This window comes from Pinus tabuliformis, chromosome 8, assembly GCF_031772625.1.
Source record: "Pinus tabuliformis cultivar Carrire ecotype Pingquan chromosome 8, CPIR1, whole genome shotgun sequence".
Classification (NCBI taxonomy): Eukaryota; Viridiplantae; Streptophyta; class Pinopsida; order Pinales; family Pinaceae; genus Pinus; species Pinus tabuliformis.
In genome coordinates, this window is record NC_142294.1 from 1,825,578,768 (window position 1) to 1,825,602,303 (window position 23,536).

The 23,536-nt window shown below is 39.0% G+C and overlaps 1 protein-coding gene across 1 annotated transcript in view; it reads right to left on the reverse strand.

Annotated features, from left to right (window-relative positions):
• Positions 1–23,536, reverse strand: part of D-CDES (D-cysteine desulfhydrase) — a 404,250-nt gene that overhangs the window by 304,475 nt on the left and 76,239 nt on the right. Inside the window, exons 2-4 of the mRNA XM_089374568.1 lie at positions 16,043–16,108; positions 15,668–15,862; positions 15,345–15,455 (exon numbers count right to left, since the gene is read on the reverse strand). Coding sequence (XP_089230694.1) covers positions 15,345–15,455; positions 15,668–15,862; positions 16,043–16,108 — 372 coding nt within the window. The remainder of the gene's footprint in view (positions 1–15,344; positions 15,456–15,667; positions 15,863–16,042; positions 16,109–23,536) is intronic.

Sequence of the window (23,536 nt, forward strand, 5' to 3'; positions counted from 1 at the left end):
TAATCTCAACAGATCCGTGTCGTGTGTGTAATCACCTAGGTAAACCTACTTTTCTAGTGACGATCTACATTACGGGAGGTTTTTTGTCTCACCGATCCATTCACGGATGGTCGGCAAAGTTTTCCTTCAGCCCTACCCCAAAGCCGGAATGGATTTTGTCATTGGGATCTTAGGGGAGTCTTAGTGTTCTAGATCAAGTCTATGTAAAAGTGATTTGGGAATAATCCTAACCATTTGGTTAGGTTATTTTATTACAAATTGCTTGATCTGCTAGATTATATTTGTGTCACAGAACTGGGTAGTCTGTGAGGGTCTTTTGTAAATGGGTTTTTCCCCTTGAGATGTAAAAAAAATGTAAAAATCATGATGTAAAGTGTCTTGAGGGTTAGAAAAATAATTTGTCCCCTCATAGGTCCTAAGTCCTAGGTAAATTTAAATTTTCCAGAGGTAAAATTCGTTGGTCCTTTATAAAAAATTAAATCTTAACAGGTCCAGGGACTAAGGTTAATTGATTATTTTGCTAAATTTTATGCCTTGGGTCCCTGGGGTTAAGTCAAAGTCAAAATTTTGAGGAAATTAATGCAAAATTTTAATTTTTGAATTTATTTAAATTCATTTAATTGAAAATTTCGAAATTTCCTTAATATTTAAAATTTTGACGTATGAAATTAAAAGAAATTTTGATCCTCATCAACGGTCGGGATCACTTTTGACAAGGATCACTCGAACTAGCCGTTGGAAGATTTATCTTTAAATAAGAGGTCATTTGTCAGTTGAGATCATCCGATCTTTTGATCGTGTACTAAGTGAAAAGCTCTCTTGTAATCTTTTTATGAGCAATAAAGAAAGACTTTGGGGTTAATTTCTGTTGGTGTTACTCTTCATGGAAATGCTGTAAGATGTATTATTTTCGTGCGTAATTTCTTTTTTGCCATTAATAATAGCTTCTGAAGAGCGATTTGAGTACAGGTATCTTGCTCAGTCGCTGGGGTTTGAATGATAATTTAAGTTTTGAATATAATAGCAAGTATCTCTATTAGATCTGAAATTTATTATTATTCTCTCGCTCTATGTTGACGGTTGAATTGAGTTTTGCAGGAAAATCCTTGATTATTAGATCATCGGGCGTTCGGGGAAGTTCTCGGTTGAACCAGCCAACTCTCGATCCGTGTTTTCTGAATAGCCCAGTTTGAATTTGAGCCCGAGCTTATCATAAGATATTTTTATGGGTGATGCATGAGGGTTTTGAGCTGAGTATTTCCTTTAAAAATTCAAAAAACTTAATTTTTTTTTTGTGCCAAATCGTTAGATCTAGTTGTTGAGAGCCTCAGATCATCAGATTTGGGAGCGGAGTCAGACTCACACTCCCTAGATCTGATAGATCTGCCATTTATGTACATAGATCTGTAATTAATTTTAGTTTTTTGACTTTGGTTTTCAGAGTTTTAGTGTTTTTTGGGTCATTGTGTATATCGTTTGGGTGTTTTTTGTTGTATTTCAGCTACAGATCTGACGCTGAAAGTTGTGCAGAGTCCAGATCTAGGCCCTAGAGGGTAAGATCTGGATTTCTGGTTTTCATCAACATCACTTTGGGAGGGATTATGTCCCGTTTTTGCAGTCCAAAGGTTTAAATTTCGTTTCAGATCTGGAAATTTAAAGAGGGTTTCTGGCCACCTGTCTGCTGCTTGGGGTTTATTCTTGTGTTTTCTGTCCAGATCCGCACCTCTCCACATATCCATTCCTTACTGTACGCTACTGCCATCGAATTGCTCTCAAACTCCATTCTGTTATGTATCTCCTTCAAGCCCGCAGCTCTCACATAACCCCCATTTCCGTCCCTCCTCGCTACCTAAACTCCTCATGTTGCCTAACCTGCGTGTTCCATCCCATCTCTCTGTCATTAGGCTGCCTCTCTTATCCATAACCTTCCACTGCCCAACCTCCACGTGGTTTCTTTTCCATCCATCGCACTACGCTTGCATCAATCTCCTTCCCATCTGCTCCCTTTCCTCCAGCGCGCCCTCTTCCCTCCATTGCACCACGCTTGCAAAGACCTCCACGCCATCCACGCTGCCCCTCTGACCTGCATCCTCTGCTCCAGCGTTCTTCTCCCCTCGCTGTTCCGGAAACTTCCTCTCCATCTGCCTGCATCCTTTCACTAAAGCCTGTGTCCAACCCTTTCCTCTCTGCCATACTGCGTCCCTACCTGTGTGCTATCCTTTCCCACCTCCGTCCAGCCTTGTCCGCGTCCCAGCATGCTCCTTCCGCAGGCACGATTATCTCCTTCCGTCAAGTTCCCTGCACACCTACACTGCAAACAGCAAATACACTTCAAAATTTTTATTTTCACTTATATGAATGCGTTAGGTTAGGGTTCATTTTCATTAGATTAATTTTTTTGTTTTACGTTTAGGTTTGTATATACGTTTAAAAGTCTAGGATTAGAATGTATTTTAATTATTCTTTTTTTTTTTGAAATTCGATTTTAATTCTTTGATTTTTATTTTTTTTATTATATTCGATTTGCTGTTTTGACTTCTATTTTTCTAACTTTTTTTTTCTTTTTTTTTTATTTTTGATGGTTTTGATTTTATTATCTAAAATCCTAAAGAAAACTAAAAAGTTAAAAATCAGAAAACATTAAAAAAATTGAAAATAGCTTTAAGCATTAAAAAATCTAAAAAATTAAAAAATAAATAAAAATCTAAAAAATTAAAAAAATAAAAATAAAAACTTTGAAAAATCATAAAAACATTTAAAAATCTTTAAAAATAAATAAATAAATTTGTAACCAAGTATTTAAAATGAAACAAATTAGGGGGTTTTTCGCTTAAACATTAAAAAAATTTAATGTGACCTATGGCCCATTAAAAATTTCGATTTTTAAACCCGATGATTTGTTTTACTTCATTAATGTTTATTGCCTAAATTAAAGTCCTTTGGTGTTTCTAATGTTAAATGCTAAATCTTAAACTTTATGATTCTTCTATGGTCAAGGTGCGATAAATCATATTGACTTTTGGAAAAGGTTAATTAAGTTCTAGATTTGGGTCCTTAGTGAAAATCATTTTAAATCTAGAATATCTTGTGTGATGTGGTTTTGGGAGTTTATATTAATCATACCTAATTGTCACTGTTCGTCACATATTGGAAAAGTTATTTTGGATTACTTGTTTTAATCTATGGTTAATTCAAATTAAAGGCACTGGTCTATAATTGTTTCTATCTTGTGGTCATGTCTTGTTTGCGTTGGCGTTTAATCTATTCATCCGAATTAATCAAGATTCATTCAGATTCATCAAGTTGTCTATCATTAAAATCTCCTAGAGCCCGTGATCCACAGGTTTTCTCATCCATTTTACCTTAGAGACTACCCCCTTTGACTTGTCTAGGAGAGAGTCTAAACGGAGTGAGTAAGGATCAAGAGTGACAGCCCTTACTCTGAGCGTTGTCACGCTGCCTAGACACTTTGCACGACAATACTACCTACTTGTTATTTTCCTTAACAAGTTATTTACAATGTAAATACTGAAAATAAACACTATTGCATGCTCAGCATATTACAGATCAACAACTAAAAAGAAACAAAAACAAACACACCATATGAAACCGTTATTTTTGGACTAATGTCCCCGGAAAAACCCAATGTGGGAAAATCGGTGCAGCTATCTGAGGGTTTTCTTATTAAGCAATATCATAGTACAATCTGCGTGTCGAAACTGGCCTACCCAACAGAGAATTTCATTAGTATTAATACCTCTCTGTTTCTGACAAATCTACTAGCTGAAACCTCAGATAATCCTTCCGACAGATACTCAGCACCAATTTTCCCCAAAAACCCCAGCGTCTGCCCAATCTGGATTGCGTCAGTCTCTCCTAGCCCAGCGATGGCCCTGCGTCAGCTACGCCGGCCTCTCTGGTGCTCTGCGCAGCACTTAGCTGCCTCTACGTGAATACTAGCTGCTCCTGCAAGTGACCCTCAAGCCCCCTCTTATATTTTTCTTGTTGACATATCAACGGTCGAGATTAAGTCTCTAATCAACGGCTAAGATTAGATCTGGCTTGATCCATGTCTTTTGGACCATTCTAACACAGTTTCATATTGCTACACATTAATATTTTATTTTCCCTAAGTTTAAACACTTAGGGACTCCATTAAAAATATTAGTTATTTTAATATCTCCTGAACTGTTTAGAATCTGCCCAAACCCTTTCTGGGTATTGGAGATCTCATGTACCCCAACCTCTCCACCAAATTTTGTGGCTAGATCACATCTAATGCTACCCCAAACCAACAGTTCCCTGCTCGTTCTTCCTCTGGTAGCAGGTACTTATGTTAGCTCCTCCTATGATTCTTCTTGATCCGAGGAGGAAGAATTATTTACTTACGTTCATTGAAGAGGTTTGACCAACAGCTCATCTTTTCACTACTCCTCGGAAGGCATTTCTCGAGAATTTCTAAAAGCCCTGTCCTCCATGAACTTCACATCTCGTCGAACTACTACCTTCTTGCTCCCTGGAAGATAGATTCTGTATGCCTTAGCGCTCTCGCTATATCCCACTAGATATCCTTTCTCAGCAGTTCGATCCAGCTTCTTCCTCTTTTCCTCGGGTATGCGGCAATATGCTAAGCTCCCAAATATCCTGAAATGACTGACTTCAAGTATCTTCTCTGTGAAGACTTTCTCCGGGGTAATCTTGCCCAATGACCGATGAGGAGTTCTATTCTGAACATAGACTGTTGTGTTGCATGCTTCTGCCCACAGGAATTTTGGCATATCCTGATCATACATCATGGCCCTAGCTGCTTCTACGATAGTCATGTTCTTCCTTTCTACTACTCCATTCTGCGTCAGATTGTAAGGAGCTATCCACTCTCTTCCGCTGCCCTCCTTAGCACAAAAATTAGTGAAGTCCTTATCGACATACTCTCCACCATTATCTGAGCGCAAAACTTTTATTTTCTTCCCAGTCAGATTCTCCACCAGAGCCTTGAACTCTTTGAATCGACAAAAAACCTCGTCCTTGGTTTTCAGAAAATAAATCCAAGTTTTCCTTGAGTGGTCTCCAATGAAGGTGACGAAGTACTTGGCACCACTAAGAGCTTTAGTGGACATAGGTCCGCAAATATCTGAGTGTATCAATCCTAATACACTCTTGGCTCTGTTTTTACTTCTAGGAAATGTTGCTTTGGCATACTTTCCCAGAGCACATCCTCTGCATACATCATCTCGTTTTGTACTCAGATCCGGAACTCTTGTTACAGCTTTCCTGAGAATTCTCAAAGCCCCATGGCACAAATGTCCCATTCTTCTGTGCCATAGTTCGTTTAAATCCTTGTCTCCATGACTGCCTATCAGTGCCATTGGTGATTCTAGTTGTAGTCTATACAACCTATTACTTATGATCTCGATCTGCACTTTCTTTTTTCCAGCTCGAGTGTTTGAGGTATACTTTCTCATTGATGAATAAAACGTCATAGCCCTTGCCTTGAAGTTGCGACATGGAAAGTAAGTTCATCCCTAATCCTGGTACATGCAGCACATTGGTAGCATGGAACCGCTCTCTCGCTTCTGTTTGAAAAACTATGCTACCCTTCCCTACTGAAGTACACTTTGCCTTATTCTCCATGGTGATCTAAAAATTCATCCTTTCCTCGTGATAATCTGAGAAACATTCCCGGATTCCCGTCATATGCCAAGAGGCTCCACTATCTATATACCATACCTCTGATGATGCAGAGCTAGTCACACAAGCCACTTCTTCTTCCAACCTGGAAGCCAACATAAAGAAATCGGAATTGCTGTCTCTCGTGCAATTTTCTGAAAATTTGTGCAAGTCCCATGAAGTAGATGCCTTTGCATCATGGTCTCGACCCATAATCGATTTTCCCTTCCTGTCTCTAATTACTTCCTCTAATACCATGTGAAAATTCTATCACTACAACAACTGATTTATTTTATCTACTTATTTCCCAATAAGTTATTTACGAAAACCCTTTAGTAAACATTAAAATAAATTAAGTTGCAGATATCACACTGTAATACAGAAACAAACATATGCACAATAATCAAACACATCAACACAGATATTTTGAACACTTGTCCCCGGAAAAACCCAATGCGGGAAAATCGGTGCAACAGAGGAGGATTTTATTATTTAGCTATTCTTTAGTACAACTGGGTGCCAAACTAGCTTACCCAACAGAGAAAAATTCTCCAGCACTTCTCCCAATCTCAGCGTCAGGCTTACTGGCCTTTGTGCAGCTCCCAGACCCTCTGCGTCAGCTCCTGCCTCTCTGCGTCAACACTGGGCCTCTCTGCGTCACCCACGCAGGCCCTCCAGTGACTACGCAGTTCTGTTGCCTCTGTGTCTACCTCTCTAACCTCTGCGCTAATCTTTTGGTGTTGTTCCTGACTCTCTGTTCCGTACCCGCTAACTCTTGCTGCAGTCCAGACCTATAGTTCGAATTTCTCAGCTAACCCCGCTCCAGAAATCGAACTGACTGGTCTCCCTCAATGTGTCTCCAACTGACCCTCAAGTCCCCTTTTATACTTTTCATGTTGATTAATCAACAGCCGAGATTAAGTCCCTAATCAACGGCAAAGATTAAAATAGACTTGATCCTTATCTTTTGGAAGCTTCTCATCCTTATCTTTATTAATACCCAATAATATTTTTATTTTCCTAAGTTAGACTTAGGAACTCATTAAAAATATTAATTATTTTAATAACTCTTCATCCGGATGGATTTTTCCAAAACGATTTCTGGGTTTTGGAGATCTCATGTGCTTTAGCCTCTCCACCAATTTTCATGGCTAGAGCACATCTAATGCTACCGCAAATCAACATTAGGGACATATTTCTATTTTCGAGGAAAACAGTTTGAGAGATATTTCACTTGACCTATATATCAGCGTATTTTCCAGTAGTTATTTTTAGGAAAAACTGAATGTATTTAAGTTTTTATTTACATGTATGAACTTGAAAATATTTAGATATTTTAGATTACTGTAATTAATCTGAAGACTAATAATTTGCAATCAGTTGATGTAAGGTCTATAAAGACAGTTTATGAATAATGAAGCGTTGAAAAAATGTATAACTAGGTTCGTTCTTCATTAGTATGAAATGTATTCTTGTATATATAAAAAGGAAAAGAAATTATTATTATTATTGGAGCATGGGTTTCATGCTCAAGTTCTTTTATTTTATAGGTAAGCACCCATTGAGAGATAGGGTTTGTCCTAGGTATAAGAGTCATCGTCATATATGGAAGACCCTATGGGCACATTGTAAATTGTAAAAGAAAATTATTTTGTCTTGAAAATGTCAAAATATCTCCAAGATCAAGTCGGCCTACATGAGCTATCAAGTTGGCCTAAGTAAAGAGACATGTCCACCCTTGAAGGAAGCCTATATATAAGAAGAACTCGTCCTCCATTTGGATCATTCACTCACTCATCTCTTATACGAAATCTGGGCAACAATTTCTTCTGGGCAACAGAATCTTCTGGGCCAATACAAAATCTGGGCAGCAGAATCTTTCGGGGTAGTACGAAATCTGGGCAACAGTTTCTTCTGTGCAGCAGAATCTTCTGGGGCAGTACAAAATCTGGGCAGCGGAATCTTCTAGTGCAATGCAAAGTCTGAGCAGCAGATTCTTCTGGAAGTATGGAGTTAGGGTTTCTGCACTGGGAAGTCTAAGGTTCGATTTTGGAAGCAAGAAGAGCAAGAATACAAGCGAAGATCCCTTAGGGTTTCCTACTACTAGCCCTAGGACTTGAATAAAGGCAAGCGAAGTCAAGGGAAGAGCAGTTGGAGGGAGATCGAAGTCTCCTAGAGAAGAAGTAGCAGTTGTCAAGCAGCAGAATTTCAGATTTACTAGGAAGTCGAAGATATTGCAGCTGGAGGCCGAGGAAGACTTGATCTTGGAGGGTATTTGTCCGAGTCTAGGTCATGGTATTCGTCAATTGAATGATCTGAAAGATAAGAAAAGATTTTCGGGTTTTCCCCTCAAGACGAGGGGTTTTGGCCCTGACCTACAGCATATATACTGTCACTGTTCTTACTATTTTGGTTGTTGTTTGATGTATTGCACATTGGAATAATAAAGATCAAAGCTAATAAGTAAAAAGGTAACACAAACAGTTATCAAGTTAAGAGAATTAACATATACATTGCCCTATTGAATTCTCACCATGAAGAAAGGTTGGATTTTACTGAAAACATTTTGCATTCTGGTATATTTGAGCAGTCTTAAATATATTACAGATTTTGATGAGTATTTTATACAAAACTCATGTGTTGTAGTTCCCTATCAGTTTCCTCTTTGTTATAAAAGCTTTCTTTCATGTCTAAAAATGTTAGTATCTGATATTGGGATTCATTGATGTTCCTTTCTTGTATTTATCAGCCATTAGTGTTTGTTACCTCAATCAACTATAAACATCATCTCACTTCAGTTATTTTCTTCCAAATTCTCAATTTGTCAAAGGATTTGTTGCTATCATGCTTTTTATAGCTTGCTCATTGGATCTGTAGCTTTACTTGTTAGAACTGGACTCCATGCCCAATGGTGTGTTTTGTAAACAACCCAACCAATTCTATCCTATAAACTAAATCTGGCCACAGAACTCAATTGTGAAACCTACTACTACAGTGACCTAGAGTAGTTGAGTTTTAGGGAGAGATCCCTCTCTGGGTTGAAGGGCCAGCTTTCAACCTAAAAGAGGTTTGAGGTTACCTAGGGTTTTTCCCGCAGCCAGGGTTTTCCCTAAGTGATAACAAGTTTAAATCTGCCATTTAAATGCACTTTCTGTTTCTCTCATCTTTTGTTTAAACGCTAACGCTAGAGATTATTCCACCATTCAAAACACAGGATTTTATAAACTCTTTTGGCCACTAACTTGTTGGTCAAACAACCATTGCGTGTTCTTTTTACTATGTCATTTTGCAGATTTTAGGTGGAAACACTATATGCAAGACCAGGTACACCACGTTGTGGTTAGCAAGCGCCAGCCCGAAAAAAGAGGGAAGTTTGCATAAGACATTAAGGGTGAATTTTCCTATATGTTGCATTGAGATTTCTTATCCCAGATTCATCCAATAATCTAATTTTCGAAGGGTTAAAAATCTGTACTAACAGTCCCACAAATAAGAGGGTCTCAAATGTTAATTTGGCATTTGGCTAGGCTGTGACATTGAATTAGATAATCAATATCATTATTATAATTATTATATCAGCTTTCTAGTGTATATAACATACAAAACCCCTTAACCCCTAGGGGGTAGATCACTTGGCAGAGCATGTTATGTAAAGATTATGAGGTCCTTGTTTCAAACCCTGACTTACCTGTGTCCACATTAAGGACAGGTGTGTACACCTAGAGGTTATAGTGGTAGTGGACAGAATTGATCTCATGTCATGCAAGTACAAAACCATCCCAATTGTCCATTCCACTAGTCACAAGAAAAAAAAAACATACAAAACTCCTTATTATCCGTGTCGAACAACTACAACAATTGTTGTATTTATATCCATACCCAAATCTGTTCCTCCGTGTTAAAATTGGCAACTAGGGCCAAACTCCATGTGGATCACCTTATTTATGGCTTCTGATATTTTTCCTAGATTCCTCTCATCGAGAGGTGTAGGATTGATCTAAAGATCACCCGACTCCAATAAGTATTTATGGAGATATGAATTTATTTTGATTATGGACAAATTGTCAAGGTCGGCCAGCAAACTTATGTAGGCTCTGAAGCCCAACAGTCATGTCTATTCAACCTCAACGTTTGCATATAAATACAAGGAGCATTCTCCTCGTTTGGACAATTCAATTCACTCATCTTCTCTCTCTCTCTCCTATGCATAAAAGGAGCCTCTCTCTCTCTCACACGTGTGGCTGAAAGGAAGACGTCCTAGGGCAAAGAAGACGTAGAAAGAAAGATGCTAGGGCAGTAGGTCATCTCTTTGACCAACGTTGACCAAGCGTTGACCTTCCAGAAGTGCGGATTGGGTGTGGTTGCCTCTCCTAGGCAGGACGCAATTTTTGGCACAAAAAACGAGGTGATCTGACCTCTGGTTTGACCGATATTGACTGCCCTAGTTTAGGGCTGCAGTTGACTTCAGAAATCTGCAAATTCACTGAACTTTTGGGGCTGTTCTTCAGGCTGTTCGAGGACAAGTTGACCGGAAATTGACCAAGTATTTTAGAGGTCAATTTCAGCTAGTTTGACCAAGTTTGACTTTGCTGATCTAGGGTTTGTTGCTGCTGATATAAAATTACAGAATTCAGATTTTGTACTATTTCTCTCTGCTGAACTATTGAAGATAAAAGAAGATTTGATCAAAGGGTTTCCCCGCATTGGGGTTTGTCCCTGGCTAGCCGCCACATCTTGTGTCTCTTGTCTTGGCTTGTTTTCTGTTGATCATTTAATGTTCTATCTGCACTTTACTTAATGTATATGTGATTGCTAATCTATGGCTAATAAGAAAAAAAATAAGTAAACTACTCTAAGCATAGAACATACCATAATTTAACATGGTATCGGAGCTGAGGTGAAGACAAAGCCCAAGCAAGAGCAAGAGCAATCACCGAAGAGAAAGTTGGCAAGACTATCTTAGAAGGAAATCATGGGGTCCTCAACACACTTCCCTGCTGAAGACAAACTCCGTGAGAAGTCTGACTATCACGGATGGAAGATGTCTTTCGACCTAACATTAGAAGAGCAGGAAGTGTTGGACCATGTGAGAGGCGGGATTGTTGATCCTCCATCAGATGCATCCGCTGTTGCTAGGAACAAATGGACCAAGGGAGAAGTTAAAGCAAGGAAGATCATTCGGGACTCTATCGACAAGCGCTTGGTGGCTTATGTTTCCGAGCTAAACACCTCCAAGGAAATCTATGATAGACTGGTGAGTTTATTTAAAGTTAACGATGCAAATCAAGTCTTGTTTCTTTGAAATAAGCTAAAGGAAATTAAGAAGGGCAAAGATGCGAGTATGCAAGCATATTTCTTAAGGGTCACCGAGATCAAGAACGATCTCCTATCTATTGGGGAAGTAATTTCTGACAGGAAAATGACACTCACAACTTTTGGAGGACTGCCATCTGAATGGTATATATTCAGGGCTACTCTTCTCAACAATAACGTAATTCCTGGATTTGAGGAATTAATGGGCAGATGCATTCAAGAAGAAACGAGGATGGAAGAGCAAGAAATGCCCATACTTAAAGGTCATCCCTCTGCCTTTTCTTCTTATACTAAAAGAAGAAACAATTCCGAGGCTACATTCAAAGGAAAGGCTAGACCAAAGGGTGGAAGAAAAGGACGATGTTACAATTGCAATAAAACGAGTCACTATGCAAGGGAGTGCCCTGATAAAAGGGACTCACACCGGGATGATGATCAAAATCCATCTCAAGGCAATCAAAGGAATGGCAGGTCAAATGGCAGAGGTAAAAGAAGTGTCGGCAATCAAGGAAGAGCATAACCATTCAAGAAGGCAAGAAATTCCAAGTATGAATCTAATACTGTTAACAATAAGCAAGATGAATATTATCTACCAGCAGCTCTATCTACTACTGCTCCCCCAGACTCGCTAGGAAATTGGCTTATTGATAGTGGTGCCTCAAGGCACTTCATCGGTTACAAAGAAGCTCTCTATAATCTGATAGAGAAGGAAACCAACCTGGAAATTGTTCTTGGAGATAATTCAAAATATCCCGTGAAAGGCGTAGGAAATGTCACTCTTCAATTGAATCAGGGTAATACCATCCACTTACAAGATGTATTATATGTACCTGATCTCAAAAAGAACCTGGCGTCCATTTTGGCAATGGAAGACAAAGGCTACAAGGTGGCCTTTAGCGATGGCAAGGTACGTGTATGGAAAAAGAACTTTAAAGATGCTTTTACTCTTGGGTTTCGATTTGATTCATTATATCAGGTCGGTGGAAGTCCGCTGGGTGTCATGACTTGTGACACAACTCTTCAGTCCGAACTATGGCATCGAAGGTTTGCTCACCTTCATTATAAAGCTCTACCCGATGTAAGAAAAAAGGTGACCGGGATGCCCGAGTTCAAATTAGAGCAAGAAGATGTATGTCCAGGATGTGCCGAAGGAAAGCTAAAAAGGGGACCATTCCCCTCAAGCCAAAGCAAGACCTCCGATATATTGCAGTGGGTTCACTCAGACATATCCGGTATGATGCCTGTGAACTCCTTGGGAGGATATTTATATTACCTTACTTTTACAGATAATTATTCTCGCAAGACTTGGATATACTTCTTGAAAAATAAGGATTTGTGTTCTCCTGGTTTCGGCACTTCAAAGCCTTGATCAAGAATCAAACCGAAAAGAAGATCAAGATCTTAAAGACTAATAATGGGACTGAATATGAATCCAATGAGTTTCATGACTTTTGCAAAGAGGTTGGCATTAAGAGAGAGACTACTACACCATATACTCCTGAGCAGAATGGTGTGTCGGAAAGGAAGAATCGTACAATTGTGGAAGATGTCTGTGCTATGCTCCATGATCAAAGACTTCTGAAGTTTCTATGAGCCGAAGCTGCAAATACTGACGTATATGTACAAACCGATGCCCTCATCAAGCATTGGGTTCCAAGACTCCCGAAGAAATGTTCACCGGTAAGAAACCTGACATATCTCATTTTAGAATTTTTGGAAGCCCTGTGTTTTTCATGTGCCTAAAGAAAAAAAGAATAAATTGGGTGCATCTAGAAAGAAAGGAATCTTCATGGGCTATAGTGAAAATACTAAGGGCTATAGAATCTATGTAGTTGGTCAAAGGGAAGTCGAGATTAGTCATGATGTCACCTTTGACGAAGATATGGCTCTTAGCAAGGTAGACAATGTTCCTACTTTAAGGGGATCTAAAGAAGCTAACACCGGGGAATCGAAGGAAAAGGAAGATGAGACGATGCCCAATGTGGAAGAACCTATGGATCCTATTGATCCTCCTCCGCAAGAGCCTTCCTCTTCTAGGAAGTGGCCTTCATGGCTTAGGGGGACACTTGATGATGCTAAAGGACACATTGCACCCCGAGGAACCTTCCATGAAAATAAGAAGCCGAACAGGTATCAAGGATGCCTAACCATCATGAGCACGATCATCCAAAATGAGCCTTCGTCATTCACAAATGCCGTCAAGCATCAAGTATGGAAGGATGCTATGACCAAGGAATATGAGTCCATTATGAAAAACGATGTTTGGGATGTGGTCCCCAAACCCCAAGACAAAGCAGTTGTCACTTCAAAATGGCTTTACAAGATAAAGCATGCAATTGATGGAAGTGCGGAAAAGTATAAGGCTCGTTTCGTCGCTCGTGGCTTCTCCCAAAAGGAAGGTATAGACTATGACAAGATATTTGCACCTGTTGCCCGATATACCACCATCCGCTCGATCATAGCCCTTGCTGCTTCGCAAGGATGGAACCTACATCAGATGGATGTCAAGACTGCGTTCTTATTCGATCAAAGAAGAGGTCTATGTAGAGCAACCTGAAGGATTTGAGATTTATGATCAAGAATCTCATGTGTGCAGGTTGAAGAAGGCCCTCTATGGGCTAAAGCAAGCACCCCGAGCATGGTATGAGAGGATCGATAGCTACTTGATGAAGCTGGGATTCACTAGGAGTGAAGCCGACCCTAACCTTTACTTTAAGGTTATAGATGACAAGCCTCTCATACTGGTGCTATATGTTGACGACCTCTTTCTAACAGGAAAAGATCCTCTCATTCATGAATGTAAGAGAGAGCTGGCTTCTGAGTTCGAGATGAAAGACCTAGGACTTATGCACTATTTCCTAGGACTGGAAGTCTGGCAAAAACCAGGGGAGATTTTCCTATCTCAAGGAAAATATGTGGTGAAGATACTGGAGAGATTCAGCATGGTGGACTGCAAGCCCGTAACTACCCTGGTGGAGCTTGACTTCAAGAAGTTAAGCAGTAGTGCTGCCAGACCTGTTTTACGAAATGCTACCGAGTATCGTCAACTCATCCGAGCATTAATGTTCTTGGTGAACTCCCGTCCAAATATATGATTTGCAGTCAACACATTGAGTCAACATATGGTTGAGCCTCACCACTCACATTAGATTGGTGCCGAGAATCTATTGAGATATCTTCGTGGCACAATCACTCATAGGTTAAAATTGGCAACTAGGGCCAAACTCCATGTAGATCACCTTATTTATGGCTTCTGATATTTTTCCTAGATTCCTCTCATCGAGAGGTGTAGGATTGATTTAAAGATCATCCGATTCCAATAAGTATTTATGGAGATATGAATTTATTTTGATTATGGACAAATTGTCAAGGTCGGCCAGCAAACTTATGTAGGCTCAGAAGCCCGACAATCATGTCTATTCAACCTTAACGTTTGCATATAAATACAAGGAGCATTCTCCTCATTTGGAAAATTCAATTCACTCATCTTCTCTCTCTCTCCCCTATGCATAAAAGGAGCCTCTCTCTCTCTCACACGTGTGGCTGAAAGGAAGACATCCTAGGGCAAAGAAGACACAAAAAGGACGCTAGGGCAGCAGGTCATCTCTTTGAGCAGCGTTGACCTTCCAGAAGTGCGGATTGGGTGTGGTTGCCTCTCCTAGGCAGGCCGCAATTTTTGGCACAAAAATCAAGGTGATCTGACCTCTGGTTTGACCAGTATTGACTGCCCTAGTTTAGGGCTGCAGTTGACTTCAGAAATCTGCAAATTGACTGAACTTTTGGGGCTGTTCAAGGGCTGTTTATTCAGGCTGTTCGAGGACAAGTTGACCAGAAATTGACCAAGTATTTTAGAGGTCAATTTCAGCTAGTTTGACCAAGTTTGACTTCGCTGATCTAGGGTTTGTTGCTGCTGATATAAAATTACAGAATTCAGATTTTGTATTATTTCTCTCTGCTGAACTATTGAAGATAAAAAAAGATTTGATCAAAGGGTTTCCTCGCATTGGGGTTTGTCCCTGGCTAGCCGCCACATCTTGTGTCTCTTGTCTTGGCTTGTTTGCTGTTGATCATTTAATGTTCTATCTGCACTTTACTTAATGTATATGTGATTGCTAATCTGTAGCTAATAAGAAGAAAAATAAGTAAACTGCTCTAAGCATAGAACATACCATAATTTAACACTCCACAACTTACATGGATGTGAATGTGCTCAAAAACAAATAACTAATGGCTTTACCGCAAAAGCATCATGGATTACAGCAGCGAGACATATTTATCCTTCAAAGAGTCACATGCACAACAGTTATTTCCCTAACTTTTGGCCTCAAAAGAGAGAACTTTTGAAGAACAAAACAAGAACTTACCACACTTCCAATTTGTGCATACTCCTCCTTGGACACAAGCTCTATGTTCGCACCAACCATCCGCTCCACAAGAAGATTCCCAGTCAAGCCAGGATCTTCATCGACTTGTGCCTGAAATCATTCAGACAATACCAGATACTGTGTGTTTATATGTAAAATAATTAAAATAAATTGACAAATTTAAAATCAGTGTGTAAATATCTTACATGAAAAGTTGTAAATGTTTGCAGTGACACTTGAAAATAAAAGTAATCACTGTCAATATAATAAGTCAAAAAATTGGAAAACATGAAGTGATTACAAAGAATGGTTAGGGTAGAAACCCTGGTAGTTCGTAATATGAGATAGCAGTCAAGATTCAAGTATCGAGCTGCCACTGCAGTAGCACGACAGTGGTTACTTTGAATGCCTCCTATTGTGATAACACAATCTGCACCTTGCGCCTTTGCATCAGCCATTAAAAATTCCAGCTTCCGCACCTTGTTCCCACTAAGTTGCATACCTGATAAGTCATCACGCTGCAGTGCCCAAAATGCACATTTAATGGACTAGAAAGCAGGAACACTGAATATGTTGGCATTCATGGAAATATGAACATAAAAACAAATAAAGCCCAAATCCTTCTAAAAAGATAGCTAGAAACACTCCATACCACAAAATAAGACAACTAAATTTCAGCTTCCCTCATCTGTTATTACCTTTATCCAGACTTCAGTGTTTGATGGTAAGCCCGGAAGATTCCATCGATGAATTGGTGTAGGGAGCTGTTAAGATTGGAAATTGGCTAATTATATCTCCATCTCAATGCAGTCCAAGGTATTATGCACTGTTATGTTGCCACATAGCAGTTACAAAATGCCAACAAGAACTTTGTGATCAAATAAATAAGATGTAATTTATAAGAAATACAACCCCGCTCTAGTGCAAACTGCAAAGTCACATTGAGAAATATTTTACACAGTTATTTCAAAAGAACCTTTCACAATATATGATACATTAAGACTATAATAACTGAATAAATGAACAAATTCTCAGCATGTGCAAGTAAAGAATGAAAACAAAATTAATTTGGAAAGGCTTATGACAAGCTTGATTAATCATTCATCACTGATATGCTTTCCCGGTTGGGTTTTGGACAGCAATTTGTGTACATGCTTAATGCACTAGTTTTTGTTTGAAAAATACATCTTATAATTTATTTATTTTGAAATGCTTCATATATTACCTCAAGGAATAAATAAGTACAATAATGTTCAAAATACTTGCATCATATTGACAACAGGGGAATCCGGAAAGTCCAGGTCCACAAAAGCTAGAAAGGCCATCATATGAGCCTAGGGACCCATAGGGAGGGACTCAAAATCATGGTAGAAACTACATCAGTGAATTCACAGGACGAAAGCATGTTACCACAAAATCTAGCAGGCCTTAGAGAGGGAAATCCTACAAGACGAGCTAGAGAAAGTGCTAACAATGGGGTAGATGCCCAATGTCACCTCAGCCAAAACCCCCTTCTCTTTATGGAATTTCATCAATGGGAGGAGTCCCGATAATAGGGAGATCACTTAAAATAGATATGCTAGGCATATGCACAAAGTAATCAAGCTAGAGTTCATTCAAGAAAAAGACTCAATAATGGTTCAAAGCTTCAAAGAAGCAAAACTCTCTCTAAGAAAAACCCTAGAAAAGAAGGCTCGAGACCTAGGGTTTCAAGATTTTTCGATGGTGATAGGTATTCACAAGCTCAAGCGCCGAGAGAAAAAGATTTTTATGATCTGCTTCAACAAATACTAAGCTCATACAATTTCAAAGAAGTCCTCAATTTGAGGGGAAAAGAACTAGGGTTTCCCTCTTGGAGCAACACCTAGGGCAAGAGATTTTATGGATGAATTTGAGTGGATGCCCATCAAACATGAGAATAGGTAACATAGAGGCTAGACCCTAAGCTTGATGTTTAGGCTCTCAAATCACCAAAAAGCCTCCTCCAAAAAATTTTGCTCCAAGTCCTAGATACTCGCCCTAGACATAAAAGGACAAATTTTAGATGAGAAGATTATGGATAAATTTTGGGATTGATCACTAATGACTTAGACTAGTGCCTTGTACTTTAGCCATATGGAGTCAAGGATGAAATAGATAAGCTAGATCCTTTCTAAGGAGGCTAAAAATTGATGCCTTAGGTATCAACTTTTAACATTTACCCACTTCAAAAGAAAATGGAGTTTGATGGAGAGATTAAAGATTTCCTCCACTAGGAACTGTTACCCACCAAAAGTGGGTGACCCCATAAGAGAAATTTTCTCGTTGACATCTCTTCAGTCGGCAGCCACTGATAGCCACCAATGTAGTCAATTCATAGTGCCATTTGATCTTCGCTCCCTGCATCAATCATATGTCCCCTCGCCCGTCTGTCAAGAACATATGTTTGAAGGTGGGCATTCCAATCCTAAAGGTATGTTTTTCATTGTGCAATCGGATGCTTATGCTTGTTTTTCCTTGAGTATGGATTATTAGGTGACTTGGAAGGAGGAAGGGTTTTGACTGTAATTTTGTTCCCTCACCTTAAATGGATGAGTTTATTCTCAATCCTAGTCCCGTGGGATCTCCCCTATTGGCCTATGGCTTTAGGAAGGGCACTATTTGGGAAACCCCAATTTTGGTAGCGCAGTTTCATTTTCCTATTCCATATTTTTCACTCCCCTCCGCACATTACAAACCCTATTTCATCATCTTTCCTCTCTAGGTCCACATGACCATTGGGTCCACAAACCATCAGTACACCCTGTTGTTACTCAGATTGTACAAACACTGCGAAAATGACTCAGGTCGAGGGTTGTCACCTTGATCCCCGACCTCTCCATTCTAGTTGTCTCCCAACAGCAGGCTATGGGGGGTAGCCCCTATGGAAATGTGAAGGCGAAGGACAAGTTGGAAACCAACAAGTCCGAGAGACACGCTTGAGTGGCCTAGCTACTTGATTAAATTTAGCAAGACTTCAAGATTAGAATAAATTCAAATGTGAGACCAGTGCCTTATGGAGTCAAATTCTTGCTTATTATTAATTTAAAACCAAGTAACCAGATGGACAATCGTTGCTTGGATGCTTCACTAACTTATATGATATGCAAATCCTAAGATCTAGGTGTGATACAATAATTTTGATTACTTTTAGTTATATGCCTATTCTAAGTATAATCTTCCCTTAACTGTTTTGAAGCTAGGCTCCAAGGTAGGTTGTGGGAAATAGGCCAATAGGAAGCAAGCAATGGCTTGATTAACAATGCCTTCTATTAGGCTCTTATCACCCGATGCCTCCAGCACTCCAGAGATTGTGGCTCTAACGATTGCAAGGTCACTGTGTTAACCACCAAAGAATTGCTAAGCCCCTCAAGCTAGGTGAGAAGGGTGGCCCTAAAAGTCTATCAACCAAGCTTATGCTTGGAGGTAAATTATTAATGCAACTAGAATTAAAATGTTTGTGCAAGGTGTATGAGTGATTTCTTAGGTTAAGATTGCTTAATGTTTAAGTACTTAAGTTATGATTAGCTTCTATGAGAAGAGTACTTAACAATAAATGAAAAGACAACCTTATCACCAAGAATGTGCCAAATTATCAAGTGTCAATATTAAACAATAGATCAATCCAAAGATAAACTTATCTTCCACAAGATGCTTAATCAATGATAGCAATTTAGAACAACAATAATGACAATTACTTGAGACAATTTAAAGTCTTCCAAGATATTTTAACAAAGTAAATGCCAATGATCTTATGCCAGTATTAAGAGATGCTCACTTAGAATGATTCACCACCATAGATATTTCACAACCAAAATCACTCAAGATGCCAATGCTTAAGATAGATAATAAAATGCAAGAGTATGTGTTTACTTCAAAGCAATTATCCAATGATTCCTTAGCAATGTTCAATTAGATGCTTAACACAATAATGCCAATTAGATGCCAAGATACTTAAGAGAGAGAGAGAGAGATACTTAAATTTCAATGCCCAAAGCAACTTAAACCATTTAGAAGATTAGAGATTAGATGTGTAAGTGCTTATTGAGTGATTTTAGTGCAAAGTTAATGATTCTTAGATCTAACACAAGACAAGCAAATGTTAGATTCCAATGTTTAAGCAACCCTCTTCACAATAGCACAATAAAACAAATATTCTCCACAATGAACTTATTAGAGCATGAAACAATGAAAACCACTTATGTAACTTGTAGTTCACTGTTAAGATAGATTTAGGACAGCAGTAAACAAAATCACTTTTACTCCAAAATGACAAGCAAGTAATGAACCAAATGTGAGCAATGAGACACCCAATGACTTGTATAAGGGAAAAATAAGCTAACCAACCTTCTTATGATGTATTTTTCAGAGTTATATCAGATCTTAAGGCATTTATGACAGCAGTAAGAAATTTGTGAAAACAGTGAGCCACCAATGTGAGAATGTGTGCCAAACAATTTCCAAATGCCAAAACAAGCCTATCAAACTGAAAATTTGGATTTTTTAGCCCTTTATGATGTGATTATCAAATCTGATCACTTTTGTTACGCAGAGGCATTCAGTCAATAAACAAGTTAAATCTATGCCAAGAAACAATGCCCAATTTACAAAATGACTAGTAAACTTTTACCATGAATTTCTTAGCAACTTGTATGTGATTTTTAGAGCATTTAATAAATTTAATCACTGTTATGAATTTATTCAGAGAGTTGTAGCAAACAGTGAGAGCAAATAGGGTTTAGACACCAAACCCTTCGCCTCTAGGCCTAGAAAAAATTGGCCCAAATTCTCCAAAAATTTTCAAATGAGTATGCCACCTGAAAACACAAGTTTTTTGCCAATTCCCTGCAAAACCCACCAATGGATTAGCTTCAAAAAATTTCAGAGATGAATGAGAGCAAATGAAGCCTAGAAGGCCAAGAAAGAGGCAACGACTCACAAGATAGGCCAAATAGGCCTAGTGGCTAACGGAAAGAGATCTAATAGGCCTATCGTGAGGGCTAAAGAGGACGCTGCGAGGCTAAGGGAGGCAACGAAGGGCTCAGGGAGGAGGCTGAGAGGAAGAGCGAAGGGCTAGGAGGCCGAAATGGCCTACGGCCAAGCCTTAAAAGACCTTAATAGGCCTGCGGCAAGCCTTTAAGGCTGTCGTCTAGGGTCTAGAGGGAACACCGAAGCCTCAAAGGCTTATGGCCAGGCCCTAAAGGAGCTTAAAAGCCTACGGCCAACGGAGAATGGCAGGTCGTGGCCCTAAGGGGCTTACAGCTAGCTTTTAGGGGCTGAAAAAACGCTGACGCAAGGGGCAAGGAGGAGAGACAACTAGCTTGGAGGAGGACGTTGGGCCTGGAGGCCCCAAAAAAATTGCAAAACCCTCGCATATAATCGAATTTGCCTTAGATCTTCAATTTTACTGCAAAAGTCTTTAGTAGTTGGCCATGCAAAATTTGTAAAGGCTAGAACTTACCCTCAAGGACCTAGATCTAGCTCTAATCCAACCCTTTTCCCTTGATCTCACCTGAACAAATAAATTTACAATAACCCAAAACCCCAATATATACAAAATTTCAAAATTTCAAAACCCCAGAAAACCCTAGCGGTAAAAACAAGGGTTAGAAAATAAAATAACTTACAAGTCTATTATACAAATTGTATTTACAAAATATACAAGTCTACAATGCTTAGAAGAATTTTGAGAATAAATTTTTTTGTAAATTTTGACAATGGCTAAATGTATTTCGAAAAATAAATGCCAAACTACAGCCTTAGCGAAGTTAGAAAACCATATAAAATATTCAGGATCCAAACATAGTCAGCCTGTGCCCACAGTTTGTGAACTTGGAGCCCAAGGGTTGGGGAACCTACAAACACTATATAATTTCTCAAGAATAAACCGTTAGAACAACAATGAATCAGATCACCTAAGATAAGCCCAAAACTTATCAATAGAATGTTCCTATCATCTACAATGAAATAACGATTTAATAAAATATTAAAGCACAATATAGGAATGTCTGTACCCAGTGTTAGAGTCAGTCATTTCTGCCTGTCACCAGTGATCAAATATGCTTTTACCAAGTTTGTTAGGGGTCTCAAGGTCAAATTTTATCATGTCACTAGGTTTTCAGAATAAAATTTGGTCACTAGTTAGTTTGTCTAGGTTTATCTCTATTCTCTCAAAAATCTCACATGTCGGTCGCTTACATCACTCAGATGAGTGTATCATCATAAAGAGAATGTCATCATCATGTCAGTCATCACCATCAGAACTTTACTCAGTCTAATGTCTTCATTAGGTCATTAGGGTTTCAAGGTCCATTTTCATTTCATGCATAAAAATCTGGCATAAGATGAGTTGTGATAAGCAACTCTTTTCAATAAATCATGAGTACTTCATGGCCACAGTCTCAAGGTTCCAAAAGAAAGAAGGTTCACTGTTCAAAATGGTAAAAAGAAGTTCAGATTACAAATCTCCAAGGTGGTCAAGTTCAAAAAGAGTGAAAGTCATGTTTTGAAAAAGGTATGTGGGGCTCATTTTCACTCAAAAGAGGATCATACTATGCCTATAAAAGCCCAAAAGTCCCAATCATATCTCATTTGCATCCTTACTTCCTTTGTTTATCGAGTTCTCTCCTCTTTAAGTGAAAAAACACGGGTTTTCTATCTAAAATTGGCATAAATTCCTATGCGTTGCGCTTCTGTGAACTGCATTAAGTTTCTAGGAGAGGCACTGCGCTTCTATAAACTGCACTGCGCTTCTGTCAACTGCGCTGCACGCAGGACATAGTGGCCCGAAACTCAAAGAAAATCACCCAAAATCCAAATTTAAGCTTGCACTCCAATTTATTATTGCTTTAAGCTATTTGACAAGTACAATTATCTTACTTCCTCTTTCCTTTTGGCAAAACAAAAGTATGATGGTTAGTGTAGTCATCTAGGCTTTGTACGAATTTCATGTTTTGAAGCTTGCTAATGGTGAGTTTAGTCAACTGGAAACATTCAAGCCCTAGGAATTGATATCCCATACCTCTGTTTGCATACAAGTTATCATTCCATTCACAAAACAAAACATTTCTTTTCAGTTCACTTCATCTTCCTACAAACCCTAGCTCTACCTATCAAACTGAACAGTTTCCCTAGCTAGGATTGTTTTTAAAAAATTTGCTCATTTTCCCTCATTCATTTCCCTCCATTTCAACTTCCTAAGATTTCTAAAACCCCTATCCATCTCCAAAATTTCCCTTTCACCATTTCCCTTCCCTAACTCCCTCATTTCACCATTTCACTCATTCCTCACTGCTTTTTCCATTTTCCTGTCATCTAGGGTTTTCATAATGGAGGGAGACTCTTCACCATCAGAAAAGAGAAAACATCATAAAGGAGGGAGGAATTGAGGTATGAGCCTACAAACTGCAATGAAATCAACTCTTCACCATTCATTAAACAGTGCTTTGAAGATGTCAGTTGCCTAGGGTTTTGTCAAAGAGTGGGTGAAGTAGGTTTTCATGAGCAGCTCACTGATTGGATTGCCACCAATTTGAAGGGAGAAAAAGCCATCATAGCAAGGATTGAATTTACATTCTCAGTGGTTGTCATCTCTCTTGCCACAGGGATACCTAATCATGGGGAGTATTGGTTCAAAGGCATGAACCTAGACCTAGAAGAGAACAAAAGCCACCAATGGAAGAATTGACCTTTGAGGAGAGGATTGCCATGGAAATAAATGAAGACAAGGAGTTTTGGCTTGACCAGATCAATAACCACCTTGAGAAGCTCCTTGACAAGGTTAATTGGGATAACAAGTTGCAAAGGAATATGGCCATCCATTATTACACCAGGAATCAGGTTGTCAAGGTCAGAATCAAGCAGTTGAAGGCCAAACTCAAAGAAAACCCTAAAAAGTAAAAATGAGAAGGACAACTTGGAGATGATTGTTGAGGCATCCATTATAGCATAGTACACCTCATTTAGCACTTTTGGACCAATTTTGAGAGTTTTTTGAGCATTTTTGGTTTTTGGTGAAATTTGGTGCAAATTCAGAAAAATACGAGGCGCTATGCTTTTTCCTCAGAGCTCCAAATGACAAGTCGCTTGCGTTTCTAGAAAGCTGATGGCCTCCTCTCAAAACCCATTTCCTCAGATTTTTAAGATAGGCACAGATTTTGAGAAAAATGAGAAAA